Here is a 21251-nt window from a genome sequence, read left to right as displayed (position 1 = left end):
ACGAGGCGGTTCAGACAGGTAGGGGGGGGCCGGCCACGAGTGGGAGTCGAGAACCGGGTTTTTCGCCGGTATTCACCGGTGTTTCCAGTCACCGAGGGCGGTCTGAGATAAAAAAAATAAAAATAAAAACCCGACGGGCCGAACTTTGAAGTTAGCTTCAGCATGGTCGAGCGTTAGCATGACGTTGGTTGACAACGTTAGCTCTATGCTAGTTTTACTGCCGCTAACTCCTGCTGAATGCCACTTTAGACCGCCGTGAAAAAGTCTGCTGAGCGACTTTCGGTTTGCCCGGACATCCTCTTATAGGGGAAACGACAGTTTGCCACATTTCTACGGTTGAAATCATTTTTTTTTTTTTTGCTCAGCAATATTAAAGTGTTAAAGTTTAAGCTAGCTACGTTAGCAAGGCTGCTAAACTAATCTCACAGCTCTAAGAAAGCGTCTCGTGTGTTTTGTCATTTCCATGGCATTTAAATAAAGCTAAATCTACTAAGATTAATTAAATAGGTAGTTTATTTTAATGCTTAGGGTTAATAGTGCTTATTATTGATAACTAGACTTAACATTGTATGAGAACATGGTATGGATCAGACAAGAGTGGCTCTTAATGTACTCATATCTGTGCCGCCATTAACAAGAACTAAACTTCTGCCAGATCCACAAAGATTTCTGAGATGATAAATGTCGCCAGTATGAATAGAAATCACACAAATAAAACCACAGATGTAATCCTCTCTTATTCTTTTTTTATGGTGATCTTCTCGGTAATGATTGGCCTCACATTGCATTATGTTCATGTGCTTCAAATACAAAATATGGCCACATTTGAGTTTAAGTACAGGAAAGACCAGTGTCAGACTGTCACCACCATAATTATTTTTAATAATGGGGCTCAGGGTATGTGCTCTCTTTGCACCGGCCGGCCCATGATTAAGCCTATATCATGCAGTATAGCCCAAAATCGGGGGGGAAAAACCCCTTCAACAGTAAAAATCGATAAATAATTTAAATGAAAGTAATGTGTCAATGTTGAGCCCTGCTTAGTTAAGGTTATGCAAGCTTAGCACAGCAAAGTTTGAAGGAGCTACTGGCTGCTGCATCTGCACTGGCCACCTTCACGATGGTGACGCAATACAGAATTATTTAGGCTACTTTCTGGGTGTATACATGTCTAGGTAAATGTGTGTGTAGTTCATTTAATATATTGCTTTGTTTTACTTTTATTTTCTTCTATTCTAAATTTAAATATTTGTAAATATGTTCTATGTATGTGTAGCATGCAGGGACCGCAACTTACATTTCATTTTGCAAACCCTGTGTTGTGGAATGACAAATACATGACCTTGGTTCCTTGCGCTGTATATGCAGTAAAAGTTAGACATCAGTGCTGGGTTTGTGTTTTTTTTAATAATAGCGAGTACATTTAATTATCTCAAACATTTTTCCCTTCAGGTTCTGTTAAGGATATGAACTGATGCTGCTGCCATGCAGTCAGAGCTGGGCTCCGAACATCAAAAGTAAGTAAATCAATGTGGCAAAAGTAAAGTGATGTTGGCATGTTCTTGTCATAGTTAGGCTAATTTTTCATTCTTTTTTTCCAGTGTTTTAGTGACTGGTTTTGACGTTGACAGCTAAACCATTGGATAAAGTTACGATTTCGTAGTTATTTACTTCTTTTTTATTTCTTCACTTACTGCAGTGGATCACCAAATCAGGCGCCAAATACAACATTATTTGGCCTCCCAATTAAATGTGAAATTCTCTTTTTATGTTAGTTATACTCTTTGAATCAGAAGTCATAAACTCACCAAATTAGTAACACCTTTTGAAGCTTAATAATGTAAGTCACCTAAATTTGCAGGTCTCAGAATTCTGGTCCATCTGCGCAATGTGCCCTTTGGCCAGTGGACCTCAAGTTAACTCACTTGGACTGGAACCCTGAAGCAACCTTGATACACTTTCAGGGACAGTACCTTACCATATGTGAACTTGACTATAACATCTTGCAAGGAGAAATACAGAACATACCTAAGACTAAAGCTGCAGTGGATATTGGAGAGTTTTGCCTCGTACAAGATTGGACATCAGCCCGCTGGTACAGGGGAAGAGTTCAGAGCCGAAAAGTGGACTTGTTTGATGTTTTCCTCATAGATCACGGTAATGTCTTGAGTGTCAACATTGACCACATATCTACCTGTTCAAACGACCTTTTCATCCTGCCTCCCAAAATAGTTTGCGGCTTTCTTGCAAATGTAGTACTGCTTCAAGGTTGTTCCCATTCTGTAGTGGAGGACTACTTGTCAAACCTGATTGGAAGAAATGTCACAGGTTACATCCAAGCCTTCCTGCCCCACAGAGTGCTCTTATTGGAAGCCTCTGACATTAACATCGACCTTGTTAGACATGGGTTTGGGAGACATGTGGACACGGATACTTTCCTCCTCTTGGTTGAGATGCTCACAGAGGTGCCGCTCAAACAAAACATAGAGCCAGTTCCTGACTTACTCATTGAAAAGCCAAGGGGACAAGAATTTTGCTTCAAACCGTCTGGTTTTCAGGGATACAAAGACATTCTGTCATTCTGTGGACCTAGATTGAATTGTGGGACACGTGCTAAAGTGCGTGTAACTGCTGCTGTCAACCCTGGGCTGTTTTACTGTCAGAGGGCCAGTATGGAAACAGATCTCTGGGAAATGTCAAAGAAGCTGGCTGCAGTTTGTGAATACAGAACCAAAGAATGCAATCAGAAGACTCCAGAAAACCTGGGTTTACTGTGCTCAGTTAAAGGCAAAGATGGGAAATGGTACAGAGGCTTTGTGCAGTTTCTCCCAGTCAACTCTCAAGTTAGAGTTTTGTTCATTGACTACGGGTTCTTTGAATCTGTCAAAGTTGAGAACGTCCACAGGTTGACACCTGATTTCTATTCAACACCCATCATGGCGTTCCCATGCTCGCTCTCCTGCCTGAGTGATCAGGATGAGGCAGTCAAAACTCAGCAGTTGAGTTTTCTCAAGGCAGGCTTGCTTGGAAGCGTGTTAGATGTGCAGATAAGAGGTTTTTATGAAGGAGAGCATCTGTACTCTATCACAGTAATTGGTGCTGAAGATAATCACGTGAAGCAAGCAGATCGCATTCAAGACCGTCCAAGAATGAAGGTTGAGACCATTTTGGAGGCAGAGGAATTGTCACCTCGGGGTGGCTATTTATACTATGAGACACTCTTGGGCGAAGCATTGGGTGAAACACTGGAAGAGGAAGGGGTGAAGGTAGACTCTGTCTTTGTGGGCTGTGTTGTGCATATCCAGAATCCAAACCACTTCTGGATCAGAACACAAAAACGCAATGATGAGTTTGAAGAAATGATGACAAAAATGGAAGATCACTTCAGTCAAGTGAAGCTGGATGAAGGCGTACTGTTGAATCCTGAGCTTGGGACACTGTGCTGTGCAGTTTATGAGGAAGACATGCATTTCTACAGGGGTGTAGTGACGGACACTCTTAAGCATGGAGCTGAAGTTCTTTTTATCGATTTTGGGAACACTGAGAAAGTGCCGCACATGTTGATCAAGAAAATACCCGAGACATTTACTAGCAAATCAGCATTTGCCTTCTGTTGTTCTCTTTATGTTTTTCCTTTTGATGAAGTTTGGACCAGCGCCACATCTGACTTCTTCGGACAAGCTGTGCTGAACAAAGCCCTGCGAGTCCATGTTGTCCAGATGAGAAAAAACAAATGTGTTGTTGATCTCTATGAGATGGGAAGTGACAACAATCAAAGCATCGCTGAGCTCCTGATCTCTTCCAAACAAGTTGATTACTGGAACAACATTCCCACAGAGCATATGGTGCAAAACAACACAGATGTGACAGAAAAAATAAAATGCCCGAGATATAGCGTGACATCAGACATCAGTGGGAATACAGAGCAACTGGAGGATTGTGAGGAGGAAGAGAAAACGTGCAAAAGTGAAATTGAGAAGGCCCAAGCCCCTGCTAACTTCAAAGCGTTAAGCTTCAAGCCTGGGTGTGAGTTTGCTGTGTGTTGCTCTTACGTTAGCTCTCCATCAGATTTCTGGTGCCAGCCTCTAGATAAGGTTCCAGCTTTGGAGGAACTGATGGATAAAGTTCAGCAATATTATTCAACTCATACAGTCCCCCTCCAATCAGGGGATTCATGTTGTGTCGCCAGATCACCTCAAGATGGAAGATGGTACAGGGCCTCCATCACAGAAAAACAGAAAGGCCATGCCAGAGTGTTGTTGGTTGACTATGGCTGTACCATCCAAATCAAGGAGCACAATCTTCAGGCAATAATGCCAGAATATGTTTATTTGGATGGACAAGCTTTCAGGTGCAGCCATTACAACCTGATTGAACCTGCTGACCCCAAGAACTCTGGGAATTGGAGTCCGGAGGTGCGTAAGTCACTGAAAGATTTTGTCCTCAACAGCACTGGTGGTCTAAAATGTAAAGTTGTCTCTCAGTGGAATGTGAAAAACAAAGGCCTGTGCCACGTTGTCGACCTCTGCAGCACCCAAACCCAGCAGAGCATAACAAATTTGCTCGTGGAACAGGGCCTGGCAAGAGAAGTGACAATCTCAACAAAGCAACTGTCAACAGTGTTCCCTGAGTCTTTTGTCTACTCTTCATATGATCTAAGCCCTGGAAATGAAGAACAAGTCTTCATCACTCACGTCAGCAGTCAGTGGGAGGTCTACTGCCAACTTGAGAAAAACAATGGAATCATCGAGGGACTCGAACGAAAAATCTCAGAGGAGAGCGAGAAAATGATGCAAGCCAGTACGGGAGCTGTTTTGAGGAAGCTGTGCCTGGCAAAATACTTTGATGGCAAATGGTACAGAGGCTTGGCTCATCCTGTTCAGTCGCCTCGGCATCTCGGTGTGCTTTTTGTGGATTATGGAAACGCAAACATATCAGAGAAAACCCACGTCACGTTTATCCCCAGAGACTCTACGGACTTGTTGTTCACACCCATGCAGGCTGTGAGGTGCAGCCTCGCTTCAGTGTCCAAGGACGAGCTCTATGCAGATGTCAAGGAATTTCTTGATGGCGCAGTCCTCAACAAGCAAGTGAGAGCCGTCATAGTTGGAAAGAACGAAGATGGTTCATTTGATGTTAAACTGTTTGATGGAGATGTTAACGTCAATGAGAAGGTAAAGGAGCTCATTCTCAGTCTTTCATCTCAACCAAAGACAAAACCTAAAACTCTCCAAACAAGACACCCAAAGACATCAGTCAGGTGCAAGAGTCAACATAAAGGGCCGTCTTCAAATTCTCCCACACTGAATGCCAACAGAGGCACACAAGTTGGGAGAGCGTCCCACAAAACGACAGAAAACACAAAAAGCTGTGTTCGTGGGAAAGCTCAGAACATGAACACAAAAGTAAAACAACGAAGAGAGTACCGCGATGCAAACACAAAGTCAGAAGAACCACAATGTACGGAGGAAACGGGTGTCCCACAGCTCTCATGTTTGCCCGAGATGAAAGTGAGCACAGGTTTCAGGGCGAAGTGTTTCGTCTCCCACATCGACTCGGTCAACAGCTTTTTCCTTCAGCTGTCGGAGGATGAACCTGCCATCTTGAAAATGGGTGAAGATCTCAACTCAAGTATGTTGAGAGGTTCCTTGAAGACTGCAACGTCTTTGAGAGTCGGTGACCTTGTTCTGGCTGAGTATGAGGAAGACGGCGCTCTGTACCGTTCTGCCGTGAAGGACTGTGAAGGACGTTCCCGTTTCAAAGTTGAGTTTGTGGACTATGGGAACGCTGCAGTCATGGGGAAGGAGAAGATCTACTCCATACCAAAGGAGCATCTCTATCAGCCAAGATTTAGCATACCGTGCTCCCTTGTGGACACAAGCACATACAAAAGTGATGCTTCTTTCACTGATGCTGTAATGGAGAAGCCTCTCATGGTTGATTTTGTGCGTCAGTATGGAACTCATTGGGTGGTCAAGGTTGAGATTCTTGATGGAGCAGTTGCTCTTTCAGCAGCACTCGAAGCAGCTGTCGAGAGTTGCATTGAAACTGAAAAGGAAGACGAGGCTCCCGCAAGATCATCTGAAACGGAAGAGAAAATGAGATCAGAGCAAGAAAGCAAAGTAAACAAGAATGAAACAACTGAATCTGAAAGAATGACGCCTACTGTTGATGGTGAAAACGTCATGCTGAAACCACCACCTGCGACACGGACACCCAAACTGAACATAATAACCCGCAGGCTGCGTAGAAGAACACGAGTAAGAAACAAGGGTTATTCTACAAGGAATCAAAGGAACACCGCGATATCGTCTGTCAAAGCGAAGCGTAGTTGTGCAGATGTGATCATACCTCTGACCGTTCGACCTGGAGACACGGAGAATGGTACAGTTCTATCGGTCCTGAGTAACGGCAATTTTTACATCAGACTAAATAAGACCAGTGACCTGCTTGCTGCATTGGAAAGTCGCATAGCTGACCTATGCAAGCGTGAGATGGTGGTGCAAGAGGATGTCAAACAAGGCCTCAAGTGCTTAGTTCAGGTACACAATGACAAACAGTGGCACAGGGCTGTTGTTCAACATGTAGGCCAGGGAAAATGCCGGGTCCTCTTTGTGGATCATGGAATGCCAGAAGAAATTCCAAATGGCCCAATCAGACGACGGCATGGCGACCTGACAAAAATCACGGACCTTGCCATTTTGTGTAAGGTGGACTGCCTTGGGCTCAGTGAGGGAGAGGACGCTCACAAATTGTGGTGTCAAACTCTCAAACCAATGATGGGCAAAGACGTCAAGCTGCTGTTTGTGTGTTATTCAGAAGCTGATCAACTTTGGATGGTTGAAATAGTCATAAATGGACTGTTCCTCGTTCGTCAAATCACAACCTCCCTGCGGCAGAACGAAGAGACGATCCCGTCACCCGCTGACACCCGAAATGAGAAAGCAGACGAACAGTCCAACTTGGACACAAGCCCTCCCCAGCATTTTGTTGTTGCTCCTGTTGATATAGACAAAGCATACTCTGGCTTCGCTGCTGCAGTGACGACTCCATTCGAGTTTTGCGTTGTCCTGGAGGACATGCTCCTCGTCATGCACAAAGTGTCCATAATGTTGGACGACCTCCCCGGGCAGATGTCTCCTCTTCCTGAAGCCCACCTCGTCCCCGGCGCCTGCTGCCTGCTGAAATCGGACACCAAGAACAAGTGGTGCAGGGCTGAAATCGTGCACGCCGACACCACAGCAGTCCTAAGCCTGGTGGATTACGGCCAATACGAATGCATGCCGCACGAAGACTGCTCTAAGCTGAAGAGGCTTCCTGAGGAGATAACGACCCTCCCAAAAGTGACATACCCCTGCGTCCTGAGAGGGGTGAAGGCAGTCAATGGACAGTGGACTGATGAAGCAGCAGTCTTCTTCCAGCAGTGTTTGTACCAGAAGAAGCTTCAGATCTTCTTCAGGGATTTTGTGTCAAACACACACTGGAAGGTGGACATCCTGGCCGACGGCGTTCATGTTGCCAAGGAGCTGGTGGATGCTGGACACGCCAATTATATAGACGTCATGCTCGGACTGAGGTATGCTCTGTGCACCTTTTCACTACTAATTTGAATTCTACGTACAACACGCTACTTTGAAAATAAATAAAAAACGGGGAAAAAAAATCTGAACACAAACTTGGTCTTTCTCTTAAAAGCATAGTATGAGCTGTCCTCACCATGAAACGACACTGTAAACTGTCACACAAGTCACTTCTTGCAACAGGAAGAAACTGTTTTTATCAGTTCAAACTTCTTTTTGAATTCAGGGTATTTGTCAGCAAAAATCTGTAATGTCAGGAAAAAAAAAAAGTCACAATTTTACTGCCAAGACAGGAAATGTGTGCACAGCACGTTCAAGCTAAATACGTAAAACTTCACCTTTTCATTTCCGATACGTTCAGGTTCCAGGAGCAGAGCCCCCGTGAAGCCGACAGTGAGGAGGAGTGCGGCCAGGATGGTGAAGGCCCTGACGCGAAGTCAGATCTTTCTGTTGAGTCTGCTGCTGATGAAGCCGAGGGGAGGATGCCTCTCAGCGTCCGGTCTGGATCAAGTCACTGTAAAGAGTCGTTTTAACGCACTTTGTTCATTGCACTCATCACCGCAGACGTTAATCCTAGTTTTGCCGCCAACGCTCGCTAGCCATTGGCTTTCATTCGTGTCAAAATTTAGGATTGGCTTCGGGACATGATTGCTAAGAAGGGTGACCATATAGAACTTGTAGTCTAGACAAAACCCCGATTATACAAAGTACAGGATCAGGCTTTATAGAAACTTTTGTCACAACACAAATTTCCTGGAATTCATTGTTAGACCTCCAGACCTCGTTCCATTAGATTCCATTAGCCCTTTACAAAAATAGAAAATCACAAACTTAACACAAACTATCTATAAAGAAAATAAATGTATTCACCAATCTAAACCTCCACAGCGACATAAGGCAGTCGTGTACAGTAACATAACAGTGATGTACAGTACGGTCCTGTCACTGTGTTGTCTTCTCTTGTGTTGCAGGTTTTCTGATGTGAAGGCAGCCCGGTTGCATCTTGGCTAAAATGAGCGGCGAGGCCCCCCCCCCCCCCCCCCCCCCCCAGCAAGTTTACTGGATGCAGCGTTTCGTTAAATCAGCAGCACCGAGTTAGAGAGCAGTTCAAGTATTTTTACAGTTGTCTCGTATTATGATTGAAATGAGGTGTTCTCCTGCATGCGGGGGCTTTTACATTAATAAGGCACATAAAGTTGATGGAGGTTTTTCCATTTTGTTCAAAGAATGCTTTATGTTAAAAAAGAAAAGAAAAGAAAAATAAAGTTGGACAATAACAACTTCAGAGTTTATATTTAGTTCACCTAATCGAAATAAAGTAGCCATGCAGACATTTTGTTTGATTCATTTTAAATGTAATATTTTATAGGAAATATTCAAACCTGTTTGCTTGAAGTTTTAAGTTTCAGAAATCATTTTAAAAGTTAAAAGTGATGTGGTTAGTTTTATTAACTGACAGTAAAATAGTTATCGACGCTTATTTTGCTCCCACAGACTTTGTTGTCATGAGTCATAGTTGGACAGTGTTACTTTAAGGGGTGTGGGAAAACTGAAATACAGAAAGTATCACCACTTGCGGGTGCTCCACCACTAGAGTGTGCTGTTGAGTCAGGATTGTTTGTTCATAGGACGACTTGTATGTGGCACTGCTGTTACACACATTATGCGTCTCAAGCCCTGTTCCGTAGCAGAAGTCCGCTATGCAGGTTTGTGTGGTAGAAAAGGTTTGTCAGAAGTGGGATTCGAACCCACGCCTCCAGAGGAGACTGCGACCTGAACGCAGCGCCTTAGACCGCTCGGCCATCCTGACGTCATACATAGACAACAGTGAAGTAATTTATAAAATTAAACGTGATTATTGTGTCTCAACTGTATTGCTGTATTTTTCAATTGAAACGCCCAAACCTCCGACTTCTCCGGTAGTACGTAACGTTGTGGAACTCGGAAGAGGACGTTTAAGTGTCTCATCGTCACAATATCAATGTTACACTTATCTTCAGACCTAAAACGAAAGTGAACGGTCTTAGTCGTTAACGGTTTTGAGGAAACTTAAAACGTATTAAAAAAAAAATAGGTTTGAACAGCACATCCGGTTGTTCACTTTCAGGCCAAACGTGCTTTTGTCAAAATGTAGGCCCATTTAAAAATGCGTTTAACATACGCAATATCGCCATGTTAACGATACGGCACCACAAAAATACTTTTGTAATGGCAAATGGTAATCCTCTCATTCATTGTCACACACACACGCAGATGGCAGGGCAGCCGGGGATCGAACCGGCGACCTTGGGATTGATGAGCGACCCGTTTTAGTCAACCGACGAAAAGCAATAGAAATAGTCTCTTGAGGCACGGAATTAGGTTACAAGGACGTTTGATAGCAAATCAGCAGAATGAACAGTTACTTTGTACTTTAAAGTAAAAGTGACAATACCACACTTTAAAAATGCCCTCACACAAATAAGTTAGTTAAATAGTTGTATTGGCAACATGTAAACCATGGGTCTCAATCTCGCGGCCCGCAGGACAATATTTTGTGGCCCCCACCTTGATATAAAAGTTTAATGTTAGTGCGGCCCCCGAGAATGTGCGCACCTCACGGTAGATTGTGTTGTTATTTTTGCTACACAGCTTTCTGTCAAATTCAAAGATGCATTATCAAACCTTAATAAAGCATCATTCTTTTCATTTGAGCATCATCTCCCCGTTAATGATCACTTAGTTTAATTATTGTGAAGCACTTTGTAAAGTCCGTTTCAACGCGAGCTCTGTCAATACACCGCTTATCGTTCTTCTGATGTTTTAATAATGATGACTGACGCTTTACAGTGGTGACGGTTTGCAGAAACACGTGATGAATTCTGGGTAAAGTCGCCCCAAATATCCACAGCAGCTGTGCGTACTGATCAGCTGTTGGAGAACCTGTGCGTAATTCTCACTGAGGCCCAATGAGTAGAGCAGACGTACAAACGGTCTTTACATTGTAAACGATACTAAGTGTGTCCGTCATATTGTTTGATGATTGTAAAATAAAAGTTGTAGTGTTTTGTATATAAAATCTTAATTTGAAAAGTTAACACTTACCCTCCTATATACTTACCTATACTACCACTACATTTCTGACAGGTATACTGCAGTTGGTTCAGTATTATAAAATGGAAACGCTCAGGTAAAGTACAAGTACAACTAACTACCAACAAGCTCAGCTCTGCTTACAGAATAACACAATCAATAGATTTTTTTGGGACAATGACAAAAGACCACACTTCCAGCCTGCACTGTTGAAAAAATCTGTATTTATTAATGATTTACAAAAGGCTAAACATGAAACCATTTAAATGATTCAGTTCATTTTGAAACCTAAAAAGGAGTTTGTCGTTGTCGTCGTTGTTGTTGTTGTTGTGGGGGGAGAGGAGCCACGTCTGTAGTGTTTTGACAGGTCAGTTATTATTACAGCATCTCATCTCCTCTAGTAGAATCTGTTTATGGTGGCGGCTCCTGCAGAGAGAAACTAAAGAAATCCACACACAGGATGGAGTCACTCGAACAAACTGCAGAAGAGAGATACATTTGAAACATCACTATTATTTCAATGTTTTCTTTTTTTTTTGTAAACCGTGGGGGGGGGGGGGGGGGGGGGCACCGGAGTTCGAGGTGCGTTCCTTTTCTACATCAGCAGAGCTGCAGTGGCGGTGAATGTGATTATGGAAATATATATATATAAATATATATATATTTGTACGATCACAATTCTGTCACCTTGACTCCAGTCCTAATAAAAAAAAAAGAAAAAAACAAACATCTGGATCTCCCCGAACCACAGCTGGCGTAAAAACAGAACACTTTTTTTCTGTCTCCAATGCAGAAAAACACAGATTATTACCACAGTACGGGAGGTCCCAAATGTAATCCACTCAAAACAGTTTGCAGATACATATTTAATATTAAAAACAACGTTTTGTGCAAGTATGTTTTTTTTCCCCCCCACAAGGTTTGAAATAAATATCTGTAAAGCAAACAAGGACTTAAAGAGTAGTTTTAATTTCTTTTTTTTTTTTTTGTTTGTTTTATTGTGAAAACCAACAATCACATTGTGAGTGAAAGAAATCCTTTTCCTGTCTTGAATTTAGGGTACAATCAGTCAAATGAATCTCACACAACTCTGCAAGAAAAAAAAAAAAAAGACTAGTAGATTTAAAATAAAATAAAATTACAAAGTTACCTCAGATTGGGGCAAAACATTTAAAAAATTAAACTCCACTGACAGCGAGAAGCAGCGGGCGGGGGGGGGGGGGGGGGGGGGGGGGAGAGAGACGGTCCAGTTTTAGCAGAACTTCCTGTTGTATTTTCTGTCACCAAAATGCTGTTAAATCACATTAGTTTTGCAGTTTTTAGTAGCCTGGCAGGTTTCTACAGTAGTAAAAGAGTGAGACAGTTGTGGACCCAAATATTTACAGTAATGTTGTGCACCTAAAAATCCTTCTGTGGACTGTTTGATCCTCCTCCCGGAGAATCGTTCAGAGTTTATCTAAAACACACACACACACACGCACACACACACACACACACACAAAATAAAAAATAAAATCCCATGCTTTCTTGCTACGGAATGAAATAACAGTGTTTCCACTCACTGAGAATTAAAACAAAAAAAAAAAACCCAAAACAATAAAATGAAAATAAAATATTGGTCTGGAGTTCAACTGTGGGCATTTCTGCTGGCAAGAAGGAAAAAGTGTGAAAACAACATGATGCAGAAAAAGAGCATAAAATAACACCATGAAATTGTTCATATTTTAGTGAGCTATTTAAAAAAAACAAAAAACAAAAAAAATATTAAAATGAGAATAAACCTTTCTCCTTCCCTCGCCCAAAGAACCATTTTATAAACAAAAATATATCCCCCTTTGTCGCGTGATTCTCAAATTCTCACTAGATACAATTAAAACTTTTTTACAGTGCTTCATCATTATATATCTTTGACAGACCTTAACGAGGGGAAGGAAGTTTTAAGCCATAAATGTCTCTCCTATTGCAACGATATAGCTACGTCGAAAAGGTGAACGGTCCAGTTATTCAATGATTCAAATAAAAGAAAGGGGGGGGGGGGGGGGGCAACACAAACAGGAGGAGACGGTCAGTGGAAGGGAAGCGAGCGCCGGCTCTCTCCAGCCCAGGTTTTTGTCCCAGGAGCACCTTAACGCTACCGCGGTGACGCAAGTTGTTGTTGTTGTTGTTGTTGTTGTTGTTGTTGTTGTTGCTGTTGCTGTTGCTGTTGCTGTTGTTGTTAAGGTGGCGCTGGGGAGGGGTGAAAAGGCGTGTGTGCGCGCGTGCGCGGGGTGGGGTGGGGGTCTACTTGGTGTTGAGCTCGTTCTCCAGCTCCATGAGTTTGCGCGAAGCTTTGACCTTGTTGGAAACCTCCTTCCCCTGAGAGAAGAGACGCTGGCGCTCCTTGAAGGTCAGACTCTCCGGAGCGCCGCTGGGGATCGAGTTCTCCTGCTCCTGACTGCAACGTGCACACACACGCACGCACACACACACACAGACAGACACACACACACACACACACACACACACACACACACACACACACACACACACACACACACACACAACATAATACATATTTATATTACATTCAGTATGCATTTTGTACACACACATTCAATTCAATGCTACTATTTTTTTCCCCCCCAAGTTTTGGATCGAACATCACAAACTTGGAAGACTGTTGCAGTTTGTAAACTCCCTGTGACATCCTGTATTACAGTATTACCCCCCCCCCCCCCGCCTCCCCAACACCATGTGTAGTTAAAGACAGAAAGGAAAGATCTGATTATCCATTCATTCTGAAATAATTTGGCTCTTTTGAAATAGTTGATTTCTCTTACTAGTTATGACCCTATCACTACTGCTCCGATTAGTCTATTACTATTAGTAACTTCAGCCCCCCCCCCCCTGAATTCTTAACATAACCCGGCAGCTTAAAGCCATGTGAGTAAAAGCATACATCTCACACTCTTTGGGCGAAACAGTCCCTCAAATAAGAAACCAAGAGAACGGAGAAAGACAGAGAGAGAGACTCGCCTCTTCGTCCATTTGTCCCGCGGGTCGTTGTAGACCTCTCCTGATCCTACAACTCCGGCTGAGTTTCCAGTGTACGAGTTAAATCCTGTCCGAGGTTTAGGGGTCAGACAAGGGCAGTGAGACAAGTCAGCATCGCTCATACGCAGCTTTTATTATCCCAACACAACATCTGAGACAGAAGCTGCTGGGTGGCGGCTGCCAGGATGTCTGGTCTCCCATTACTCCCAGTGCTTACATGTTCTAGGCATTTTAAAATCACACGGAAACTGTGTGATGCGATTATTTCCCCCTTAACAGTATCGGTTATTGACCAGAGACCCTGGCCGCCAGCGACCCGGGCGGCTTCTCCGCTCGACATCACTTCATTTCCCACAGACCAGCCTGAGCAGAAGGAAGGAAGAGAGAGAGAGAGAGAGAGGGGGGGGGGGGGGGTTCAGGGGAAGCGTTAGGCAGAAACAGTCAGACCTCATTAAACTAGAGCAGCGAGCCGAGAAAAGAGAAAAGAGAGAGCGTTAAAAAAAGGAAAAAAAGAAAAGCGCTGTGAAAGGGCCATTCCAAAGCAGCGGAAAATGGTCTGTGGAAGTGTGGGTGGGGTCTAAGGCCGAGGTCACCGTCGAACGTGATGTGGAGCCCCGTTTGTCCGGAGTCAGATCACAGTTGCAGTAGGACTCACAGAACAGTTGGACTCCACAAATTTAACATCCAAAAGCTCCTGTAAAGACGTAAATATATATAAAAGATACCCTGGGTGATAAAGGGCTCGTGGAACAAACATGAGGAGGGTGACCCCGACCTTTGACCCCAAAGGAGACGTTAATCAGTTGGCTCACGTGTCCCTGTGTCTTTCCAAAACCCCAGGCCAACGTCCTGGCTGCGGGGAGACACGGCCGGAGCCAGATCGCAGCTCGTGCTTCACAACTATGTGCGCCCCCCCCCCTCCCCCTCCCCGGGAGTCTGCGGATTTTTATTTCCAAACAAACACACCGCTGGTTCAAGGTGTTACGCCGCCTTTAACGTAGAGGTCTGGTGACATTCTGGGTTGCTTTTATTGCCAACAAATCCCATGAAAACCTACGGCGAACTGATCCAAACAGGTGCTGTGTGTGTGTGTGTGTGTGTGTGTGTGTGTGTCTTATTCAAACACTATTGCAGTGTGTCCATAGAGCGCGCTCAGTAGAGTCCTCCCTCCAGCAGAGACGGTGGTCACCCCGACTTCCTCTGGCTGAGCCCACTGAACTGATGAAATTCTGGAGGACACAAAAAGTCCTTTGGACGTTTGTAACACTGTTTTTTTTTTATTTTTTTTTTATGTGTCACCTGATCCTGCAATACCGAGTGTGGCCACTAAGCCAAAAAAAACACACACGGCCTGGCTCTGTAATTACTCACTAGTGCACCAAATGTGTATTAATCCGCGGCTGAAAATAGTCCCCAACAAATGAACTCTTAACTCTGGTCTGAGTAACGTTCAGGTGCCCGGCTGTTTTAGGGAAACCTAAAACGCACCGTGGGACAGAATAATGGCCCCCGCGTGGCGTCACTTGCTATCACACCTTCAACCAGCGGAGGGGGAACGAAACCCCGCAGACTCCCTTCCCGGCGCAATGTTTGAGGCCGAGAGGAAACACCGGATCCACGACAGCATCCAGGTATTGACCCCAGAAAAAAACGGCCCAGCACACTCATGCGCGCTGGTCTTGTGTTTTCAGATGACGTGGGGTGGGTGGGGGGGGGGCGGTTGGCACAGTTGAGATGCAGACACAGTGACAGGGTGTGAACCCAGATGGATTCATCCAGCCGGCAGCTCCGAGGCCCCCCGTTTCTTTTTAGGTTTTATAGCGCGAAAGCAGAGAGAGAGAGAGAGAGAGAGGTCTGAAGTGTAGCTTTGGGACAGGATGGAGCCGGGTCCCGACTTCAGCCTCGAACCACGCGAACACAAACTGGCAGAGAGCAAAGGAACCGCAACAGAAAACATGCGCTTGCTCGAGGCCGGTGACATTCCTCTGCGGAGCCAAAACGGATGGAAAACGATCCTTCTGGCACTGCCGTTGAAAATTCTTCAGATTCACTAAAAAACATAAAAACATAAAAAGTCCTCCACTGGCGTTTCGTGGATTCAAAGGTTGTGAATGTTTTCCTTCGACTCCGGTTCAGTTATCTTGGAGGCCAGTGGAGTCTTTGTTTTCTGTCTCAGTTCGCAGTGCTCGTCAGAACATCCGTCTCTGGGGGGGGGAGAGCGGACTTTGTTCTTCCTTCGGAGCTTTCTCCAGTTCGTGCACCTTCTGAGGCAAACTGGCGTCACGACTCTTTTCTCTCGTGGTTTTTATTCTGATTACAAAAATATCTGCGTTACCCTTACCACCCCCCCACCACCCCCCCCTTTCCGGAGCTGCCAGCTTGATCGAATCCCACTCATTGAACACGTTTGGAGATTCATGTGTCAGGGGAGCCAGAGACTCAGGTGCCGCTCGGTCACCTGAGCCTGCCCGCAACGCCCTGTGGGGGCTGTAAGTCAGGTTTTAGTAAAAGCTGCAGCGTTAGACGAGCGTCACGGCTACAGCGCGGGACGCGGGACCCGGGTCCCGGGACCCGGGGCCGACAGGCGGAAAAACGGAGGATCAGCTTGACAGAGCCGAAACAGGCAGACGACAAGGCACAAACGTGGGAGTCAAATGAAGCTCTTAGGGAAGCAAAAAATGAAGAGACGGGGACACACAGAGACAGGCAAAGTGAGGAAAGAGGAAGCGGAGACACAGGTAAGATAAAGGCAGCCGGTGGGGGGTGGGGGGTGCAGCCTGGTGGAAGCTACGCACAGGCAGTAAAAAGCAATAGACATCAAGCCGGTTACACTGGGGTGAGCTGCTGGCAGCCAGAGTGCAGTGTTTGTGTGTTTACGATGCATGTGTGTGTGTGTGTGTGTGTGTGTGTGTGTGTGTGTGTGTGTGTGAGAGGGGTGGTGAGACATGCAGATTTTATATCTGAGGGAGGTGAGGGTGGGGTGGAAGGGTGGGGTGGGTATGGGGACATTAGTGGGATGTTTTTTGTCCTGATTGGAGCAAAAAAAAAAAAAAAACAAACAAATGCAACACAAAGGTCTCCATGAGGTCCTGGATGTGTTGTTATTCACTAAGCAGCAGAGATGGAGGAGCTTTTACGCTGAAAGGGTGCAGGCAGCCGCTTCCTGGGCCTCAGGGAGCGAGGACATTCAGGCCGCGCGGCCCCCGTTTTGTCTGTGGACGCTCGAACCGCCGGAATTCACCGAAATTCCAGACCGGAAAATCGCCCAGGCTCTTATCGCTCGAGACGGCGTTTGTATGCGAGTCCCGCAACTGCGTACTTTCTTCCTTTTCGTACATTTTCTGTTATCGAAAGAAGCCAAAGGGCCTCACATGTTGAACGTGACCAAAAAAAACAACCTTCCTGACGATTAAGAGAAACAAAAGTCATGCAGGATGAGTTGGATCCTTACTGCTACCTCCTTGAAGCGGCTCTGCATGGAGAGCGTTGTCTGAGGCAAAAACCGTGGAGGGATACATTTCGGGAGAATAAATAATAGCGAATGAAATGAATTCTACATTCTACGCGGCTGCCAACTGACTGCAGGATTGACCCGTCTGCTGTTGGGCGTCGCTTTCCAACAAAGAGGCCTGTTGAGGAAACGCAGGGATACGACACGTCTCGACGTAATATTTGAACAAGGACAAACGGAGAATATTTGTTAAGGAAAGGACTACTTTTAACCTCGCGGAAGAGATTTCGTTTCTTTTGGAGGGGTTGCCCCGAGCGTGACCTTCAGAGTCTCGACTACGAGCAGCTATGACGGATGGCTGCCACTAGGGGGTCGCTGTGGTTGGAGTTTGAGCCGGCGTGACGACAGGAAGATTTTTAGAAGCCAGCCACAGACAAAGAGGAGGCCTCTCTCTCTCTCTCTCTCTCGACACGCTGCTGCTGCTGCTGCACTTTGATGCATGTTTATGTTCATGAAATGGGGGCTGATCCCTTTTAAATCGAGTGATTGATGGGTGTGGAAAGCCAATGGTGTGTCTCCTTCCCTTTCAAAGCCAACACCGCTAAGCAGAGCCACGGGGCAGGAAGGGGGCAGGGCAGGCAGGCAGGCAGGCAGACTGACTGACAACTGGCTGGCTGGCTGGCCTCACCCCCTCCCCGTCGCCCCCCCCCCCCCGTCCCAAGCAGCAACAGACCAGACACAAAGGAGGCGGCGAGCGACAACACCAACAGTACTATGATTGGCTCTGATGGGTCTCAATCTGCAGCAAAAAAGTGGTGGCGTGATTATCGATTGCTTTTTCTGTTCGCTAGTGCTGATCGAAGGGGGGGGGGGTGTGATTGGAGGAAGTTGAAGAGGGGGAAAAAAATTACAGGGGACAGGAGGTGGTGTTCAAACAAACCAACAGAAAAAAATACAAAACAAATGCAATGTGATTTGCTTGAGGAGAGGGAGGGAAAATTTCCACATTCAAAATAGAACGAACATAAAGTGATGAACTGACTGACGACAAAAAAAAAAAAAATGTGTTGGACAAACACGTAAAGAAGGGGGGGAAAAAAGGAGACGGTGGAGATGAAAAGGCGGAACACCTCTCTACGGAAAAAGAAGGTCAAAAATAAACAGGAAATAGCACTAAACTATGAAGGAAGTAAATGAAGAGTGGATGAGAGGGAGGTATGGGAGCTGTAGAGGGCGCTGTGGCGAGCCTGACTCCGCTCTCCTCTCTCTGGGTCTACCTTTAAAGCCTCCTGGGGGGATGGAGCTGGGTTTGGCAGGAAGGGGGGGACCTGTACTGTTGGAGTTGTTGACTGGCGGCTGGAACGAGCTAGACAGGAAGATGCCGTCGGAAACGGGGCGGGGCTTGCGCGCAGTGGGCGGCGGCTTGCTGCGATTGGCCGAGGCGGTGGCCGGGAGGTCGCCGTACGACTTCCGGGTTGCCGACAGCTTCACCTGACCTGATTGACTGCCGCCGCCACTTCCTGCTTCCTCCTCGTCTTCCTCGTCTCCCGCGTAGGAGACAAACTTGGCGGTGTAGAGCGTGTCGGGGGAGGTGACCTGGGTTTTGAGGTAGGAGGTGTTTCTCTGTGGGGGGGGTGGGGGGGTGTTAGTAGGGTTGTGGGGGGCGGGGGGTTGGTATTCCCGGGGCAGCGGGGGCCGATACAGACCGGCCGGCTCGTCAGGCGTCAGCAGCTTTCTCTCGGCCTCCTCGTGCTGCCGGCGCCGCTCGGCCTCCAGGCGAGTGTAGTACTCCTCCTCCTGTCTCCTCTAGGGGAGGGACAACCTGTTAGTAAGCTCCACTCTCATTGGCTCTCACCTCAGCACTGGACACTAAACTGGCTAAGCAGCTACAGACACACCTGGGGAAGTATTCAACAAGTCAAACAGCTCCACGACCCTGCTTCTGCCACGGGTAGACCCACATCCTTCCGGGTCTCGCTACACCTGCTCTAACTGGCCTTACAATATACAAAGACCTGGTACAGAACCAAACTGCCATACCGCCAGGGGGGGTCAATTTAAGAGTTCTATCTGAAATCATCTCGTAATTACATTTCAAAATAAGTCCAAGGAGAGCTGAACAAATGTTGCCCCTGAGCTGGACTTGACGTGACCGGTTTGCCACGTCCACCAGACATCACTGATAAGGTCCGCCTGTAAAAACCGGGGAAACGCGTTCTATCCCTGACAAAGTCTAATATGCATTTTTTTTTTTACAAGAATATTAAAAATCAATCAACCGAGGAAATCTACCCAACAACTCCACCAATCTGACAAGACGCTGGGAGAAGAAGAAGTTCTGACTGGTCCACGCTACCTGAAACCTTAACGGGACTCTCGGCGACAGTAAACCAGCCCTGCTTCCTGGACCACCCTGTCTACCACCGACTCCCCTTCCCTCATGGCTGTGGGGCTGTGTGTATGCATGTGTGCTTTGGTTTCCCTGCGTCTCCTCAGTTGATGCTATATGGTTTGTGGGTAGGTTTGTCTGACACGAGGCCACCCTGTCTCCGGCGGCTCCGGTATCTCCACTTCAGGGAGAGGGGGCCTGTGATGTTGCGCGCGGATCTACGCTGCAGGAATGTGTTTGGGCTGTCTGGTTTTGGAGCTCGACCAGCTGCTCCGGGCCACATGTGCTCAATCTCGGGTCCGTTTCATGTGTCGAAGGCTGAATGCGGTCGAGGCCGCGTACAGTGCGGTAACCACTGCGGGCCGTCTCTAGTGCTGCGGGTGTATCCGAGCTGCTTTTCATGGTCGAATCACTTGGAATCTGAAGAAACTGGGAGGGATTAGTGGGTGTGTGGGTTTGAATGAGTGGGTGGCTGCTGGGATTCTGAATATGTACACAGTACGGATGGCTGAGGGCGGGAACGAGGCAGGTGGGTGGGTGTAGATTTCTGTGTGTGTGAATATGAAGCGTGTGGTTCTTTGGGGGGGAAAAGTGGGAGGGTGGGCGGCATTCCCTGAACATAGTTTCTGAAGCGATGCTGGATGGAAATGGTAACAAAAAAAAAATCAAATCAAATCAAATAAAAACCTCACAAGATCATAACTTGCTTCCCCCAAAAAATAAACTGAAATAACTTCCTGACACACACCGACAACAACGACACGATGGGAGTCCCATGCTTAAAAGGTGGGTGGGAGCACATAACATGACACAGCAACACATCACATAGGGTGGGGGTTGGGGGGAGGGGGGTGCACAGGATGAGGACATGCAAATTGGACATTTTCACAATAAACAAACGGCATCAGATTAACAGTCATAACACGTTAAAAAACGACGTCTCTCACTCAAAGACGCAGGAGTTCTTCGTGAACGGACTTAATTCAAAAGTTGACTTCGTCTTTTCTACTCCATCAGCTACACAAAAGGAAGCTCTATTCAATATACTGTAAATAAACGTTTGAGGCGTTACGTTAAGCTACATCTTTCTGCAGCGGCGTTAGCCCCCGAGGTTCGTCTCCGTCTGCACGGATGTTTGAAACGACCAGCGGTGTGATCAGTGGTCTAAAGCTCACAGGACAAATGGCGTCATGGTGAAGTCAGCGGACGCAACAACAACAAAACAAAAAAAACAACAACACTGGATATGTTTGATTTAACACACAAGACGAGTGATGGGTGGGGAGGGCAACCGGATCAGACGTACTGGTCATTTCAAACCTCCAAATAGTTCTACTTTATAATACACACGTTATAGGAAGATGTAGCCTCCGCAGAATTAGCCGAGTCGCCTGGACAAAAGAGGGAGAAAACTGAACTCAACAGTGGCTTTTGGAAGGTATTAAAAGACCCCTTGGCTTGTTGCATACTTCACTTTTGGCAGGTCGTTCTTTACTCAAAAACCCGCAACAAAGCAAAAGCACAAAAGTCGCAAAAACTTAAATTTCTCTGTGACATCCAAATTTCTGACGTGTAGGGTTATTGTGTGCGGAATGAATCGCCCCCCCAAAAAGGTCAAGTTAAGTGTGCACCAAGTGAAGGGATCTGAGTACTTTCCAAAGTCAGCGTACGTCCCAGGGTTAGACCGCTACTTTGGGCTGATCGTGGTAAATGTCATCATTTTAAG

The 21251-nt window shown here is 46.0% G+C and overlaps 2 protein-coding genes and 1 non-coding gene across 3 annotated transcripts in view; 1 reads left to right on the top strand and 2 right to left on the bottom strand.

Annotated features, from left to right (window-relative positions):
* The first annotated feature begins 1485 nt into the window (after positions 1-1485).
* On the top strand, positions 1486-8565 carry tdrd15 (tudor domain containing 15). The gene is made up of 4 exons (XM_070926361.1): positions 1486-1517; positions 1862-7576; positions 7942-8096; positions 8552-8565. The coding sequence occupies exons 1-4, from the start codon at positions 1486-1488 to the stop codon at positions 8563-8565; spliced, it is 5916 nt and encodes a 1971-aa protein (XP_070782462.1).
* A 742-nt stretch (positions 8566-9307) lies between these two features.
* Positions 9308-9390, bottom strand: trnal-cag (transfer RNA leucine (anticodon CAG)). The gene has a single exon. It is a non-coding gene; the product is annotated as a tRNA-Leu (tRNA).
* A 2943-nt stretch (positions 9391-12333) lies between these two features.
* Positions 12334-21251, bottom strand: part of afdna (afadin, adherens junction formation factor a) — a 79738-nt gene continuing 70820 nt past the window's right edge. The window contains exons 36-38 of the mRNA XM_070925448.1: positions 18414-18942; positions 13664-13752; positions 12334-13082 (exon numbers count right to left, since the gene is read on the bottom strand). Of these exons, the coding sequence (XP_070781549.1) occupies positions 12933-13082; positions 13664-13752; positions 18414-18942 (768 nt within the window). The 3' untranslated portion in view covers positions 12334-12932. The remainder of the gene's footprint in view (positions 13083-13663; positions 13753-18413; positions 18943-21251) is intronic.

This window comes from Enoplosus armatus, chromosome 19 (genome assembly GCF_043641665.1).
Source record: "Enoplosus armatus isolate fEnoArm2 chromosome 19, fEnoArm2.hap1, whole genome shotgun sequence".
NCBI classification, from domain to species: Eukaryota; Metazoa; Chordata; class Actinopteri; order Centrarchiformes; family Enoplosidae; genus Enoplosus; species Enoplosus armatus.
The sequence above is the reverse complement of the archived record's forward strand: the minus strand, read 5'-3'. Positions and strand labels throughout refer to the sequence as shown.

Excerpts from the sequence above, each read along its gene's own strand:
- tdrd15 (XM_070926361.1), top strand. The coding sequence starts at position 1,486 with ATGCAGTCAGAGCTGGGCTCCGAACATCAAAA. Across the intron at positions 1,518-1,861 it reads CTGGGCTCCGAACATCAAAA|GTCTCAGAATTCTGGTCCAT; the intron begins GTAAGTAAATCA and ends CTAAATTTGCAG. Across the intron at positions 7,577-7,941 it reads GACGTCATGCTCGGACTGAG|GTTCCAGGAGCAGAGCCCCC; the intron begins GTATGCTCTGTG and ends CGATACGTTCAG.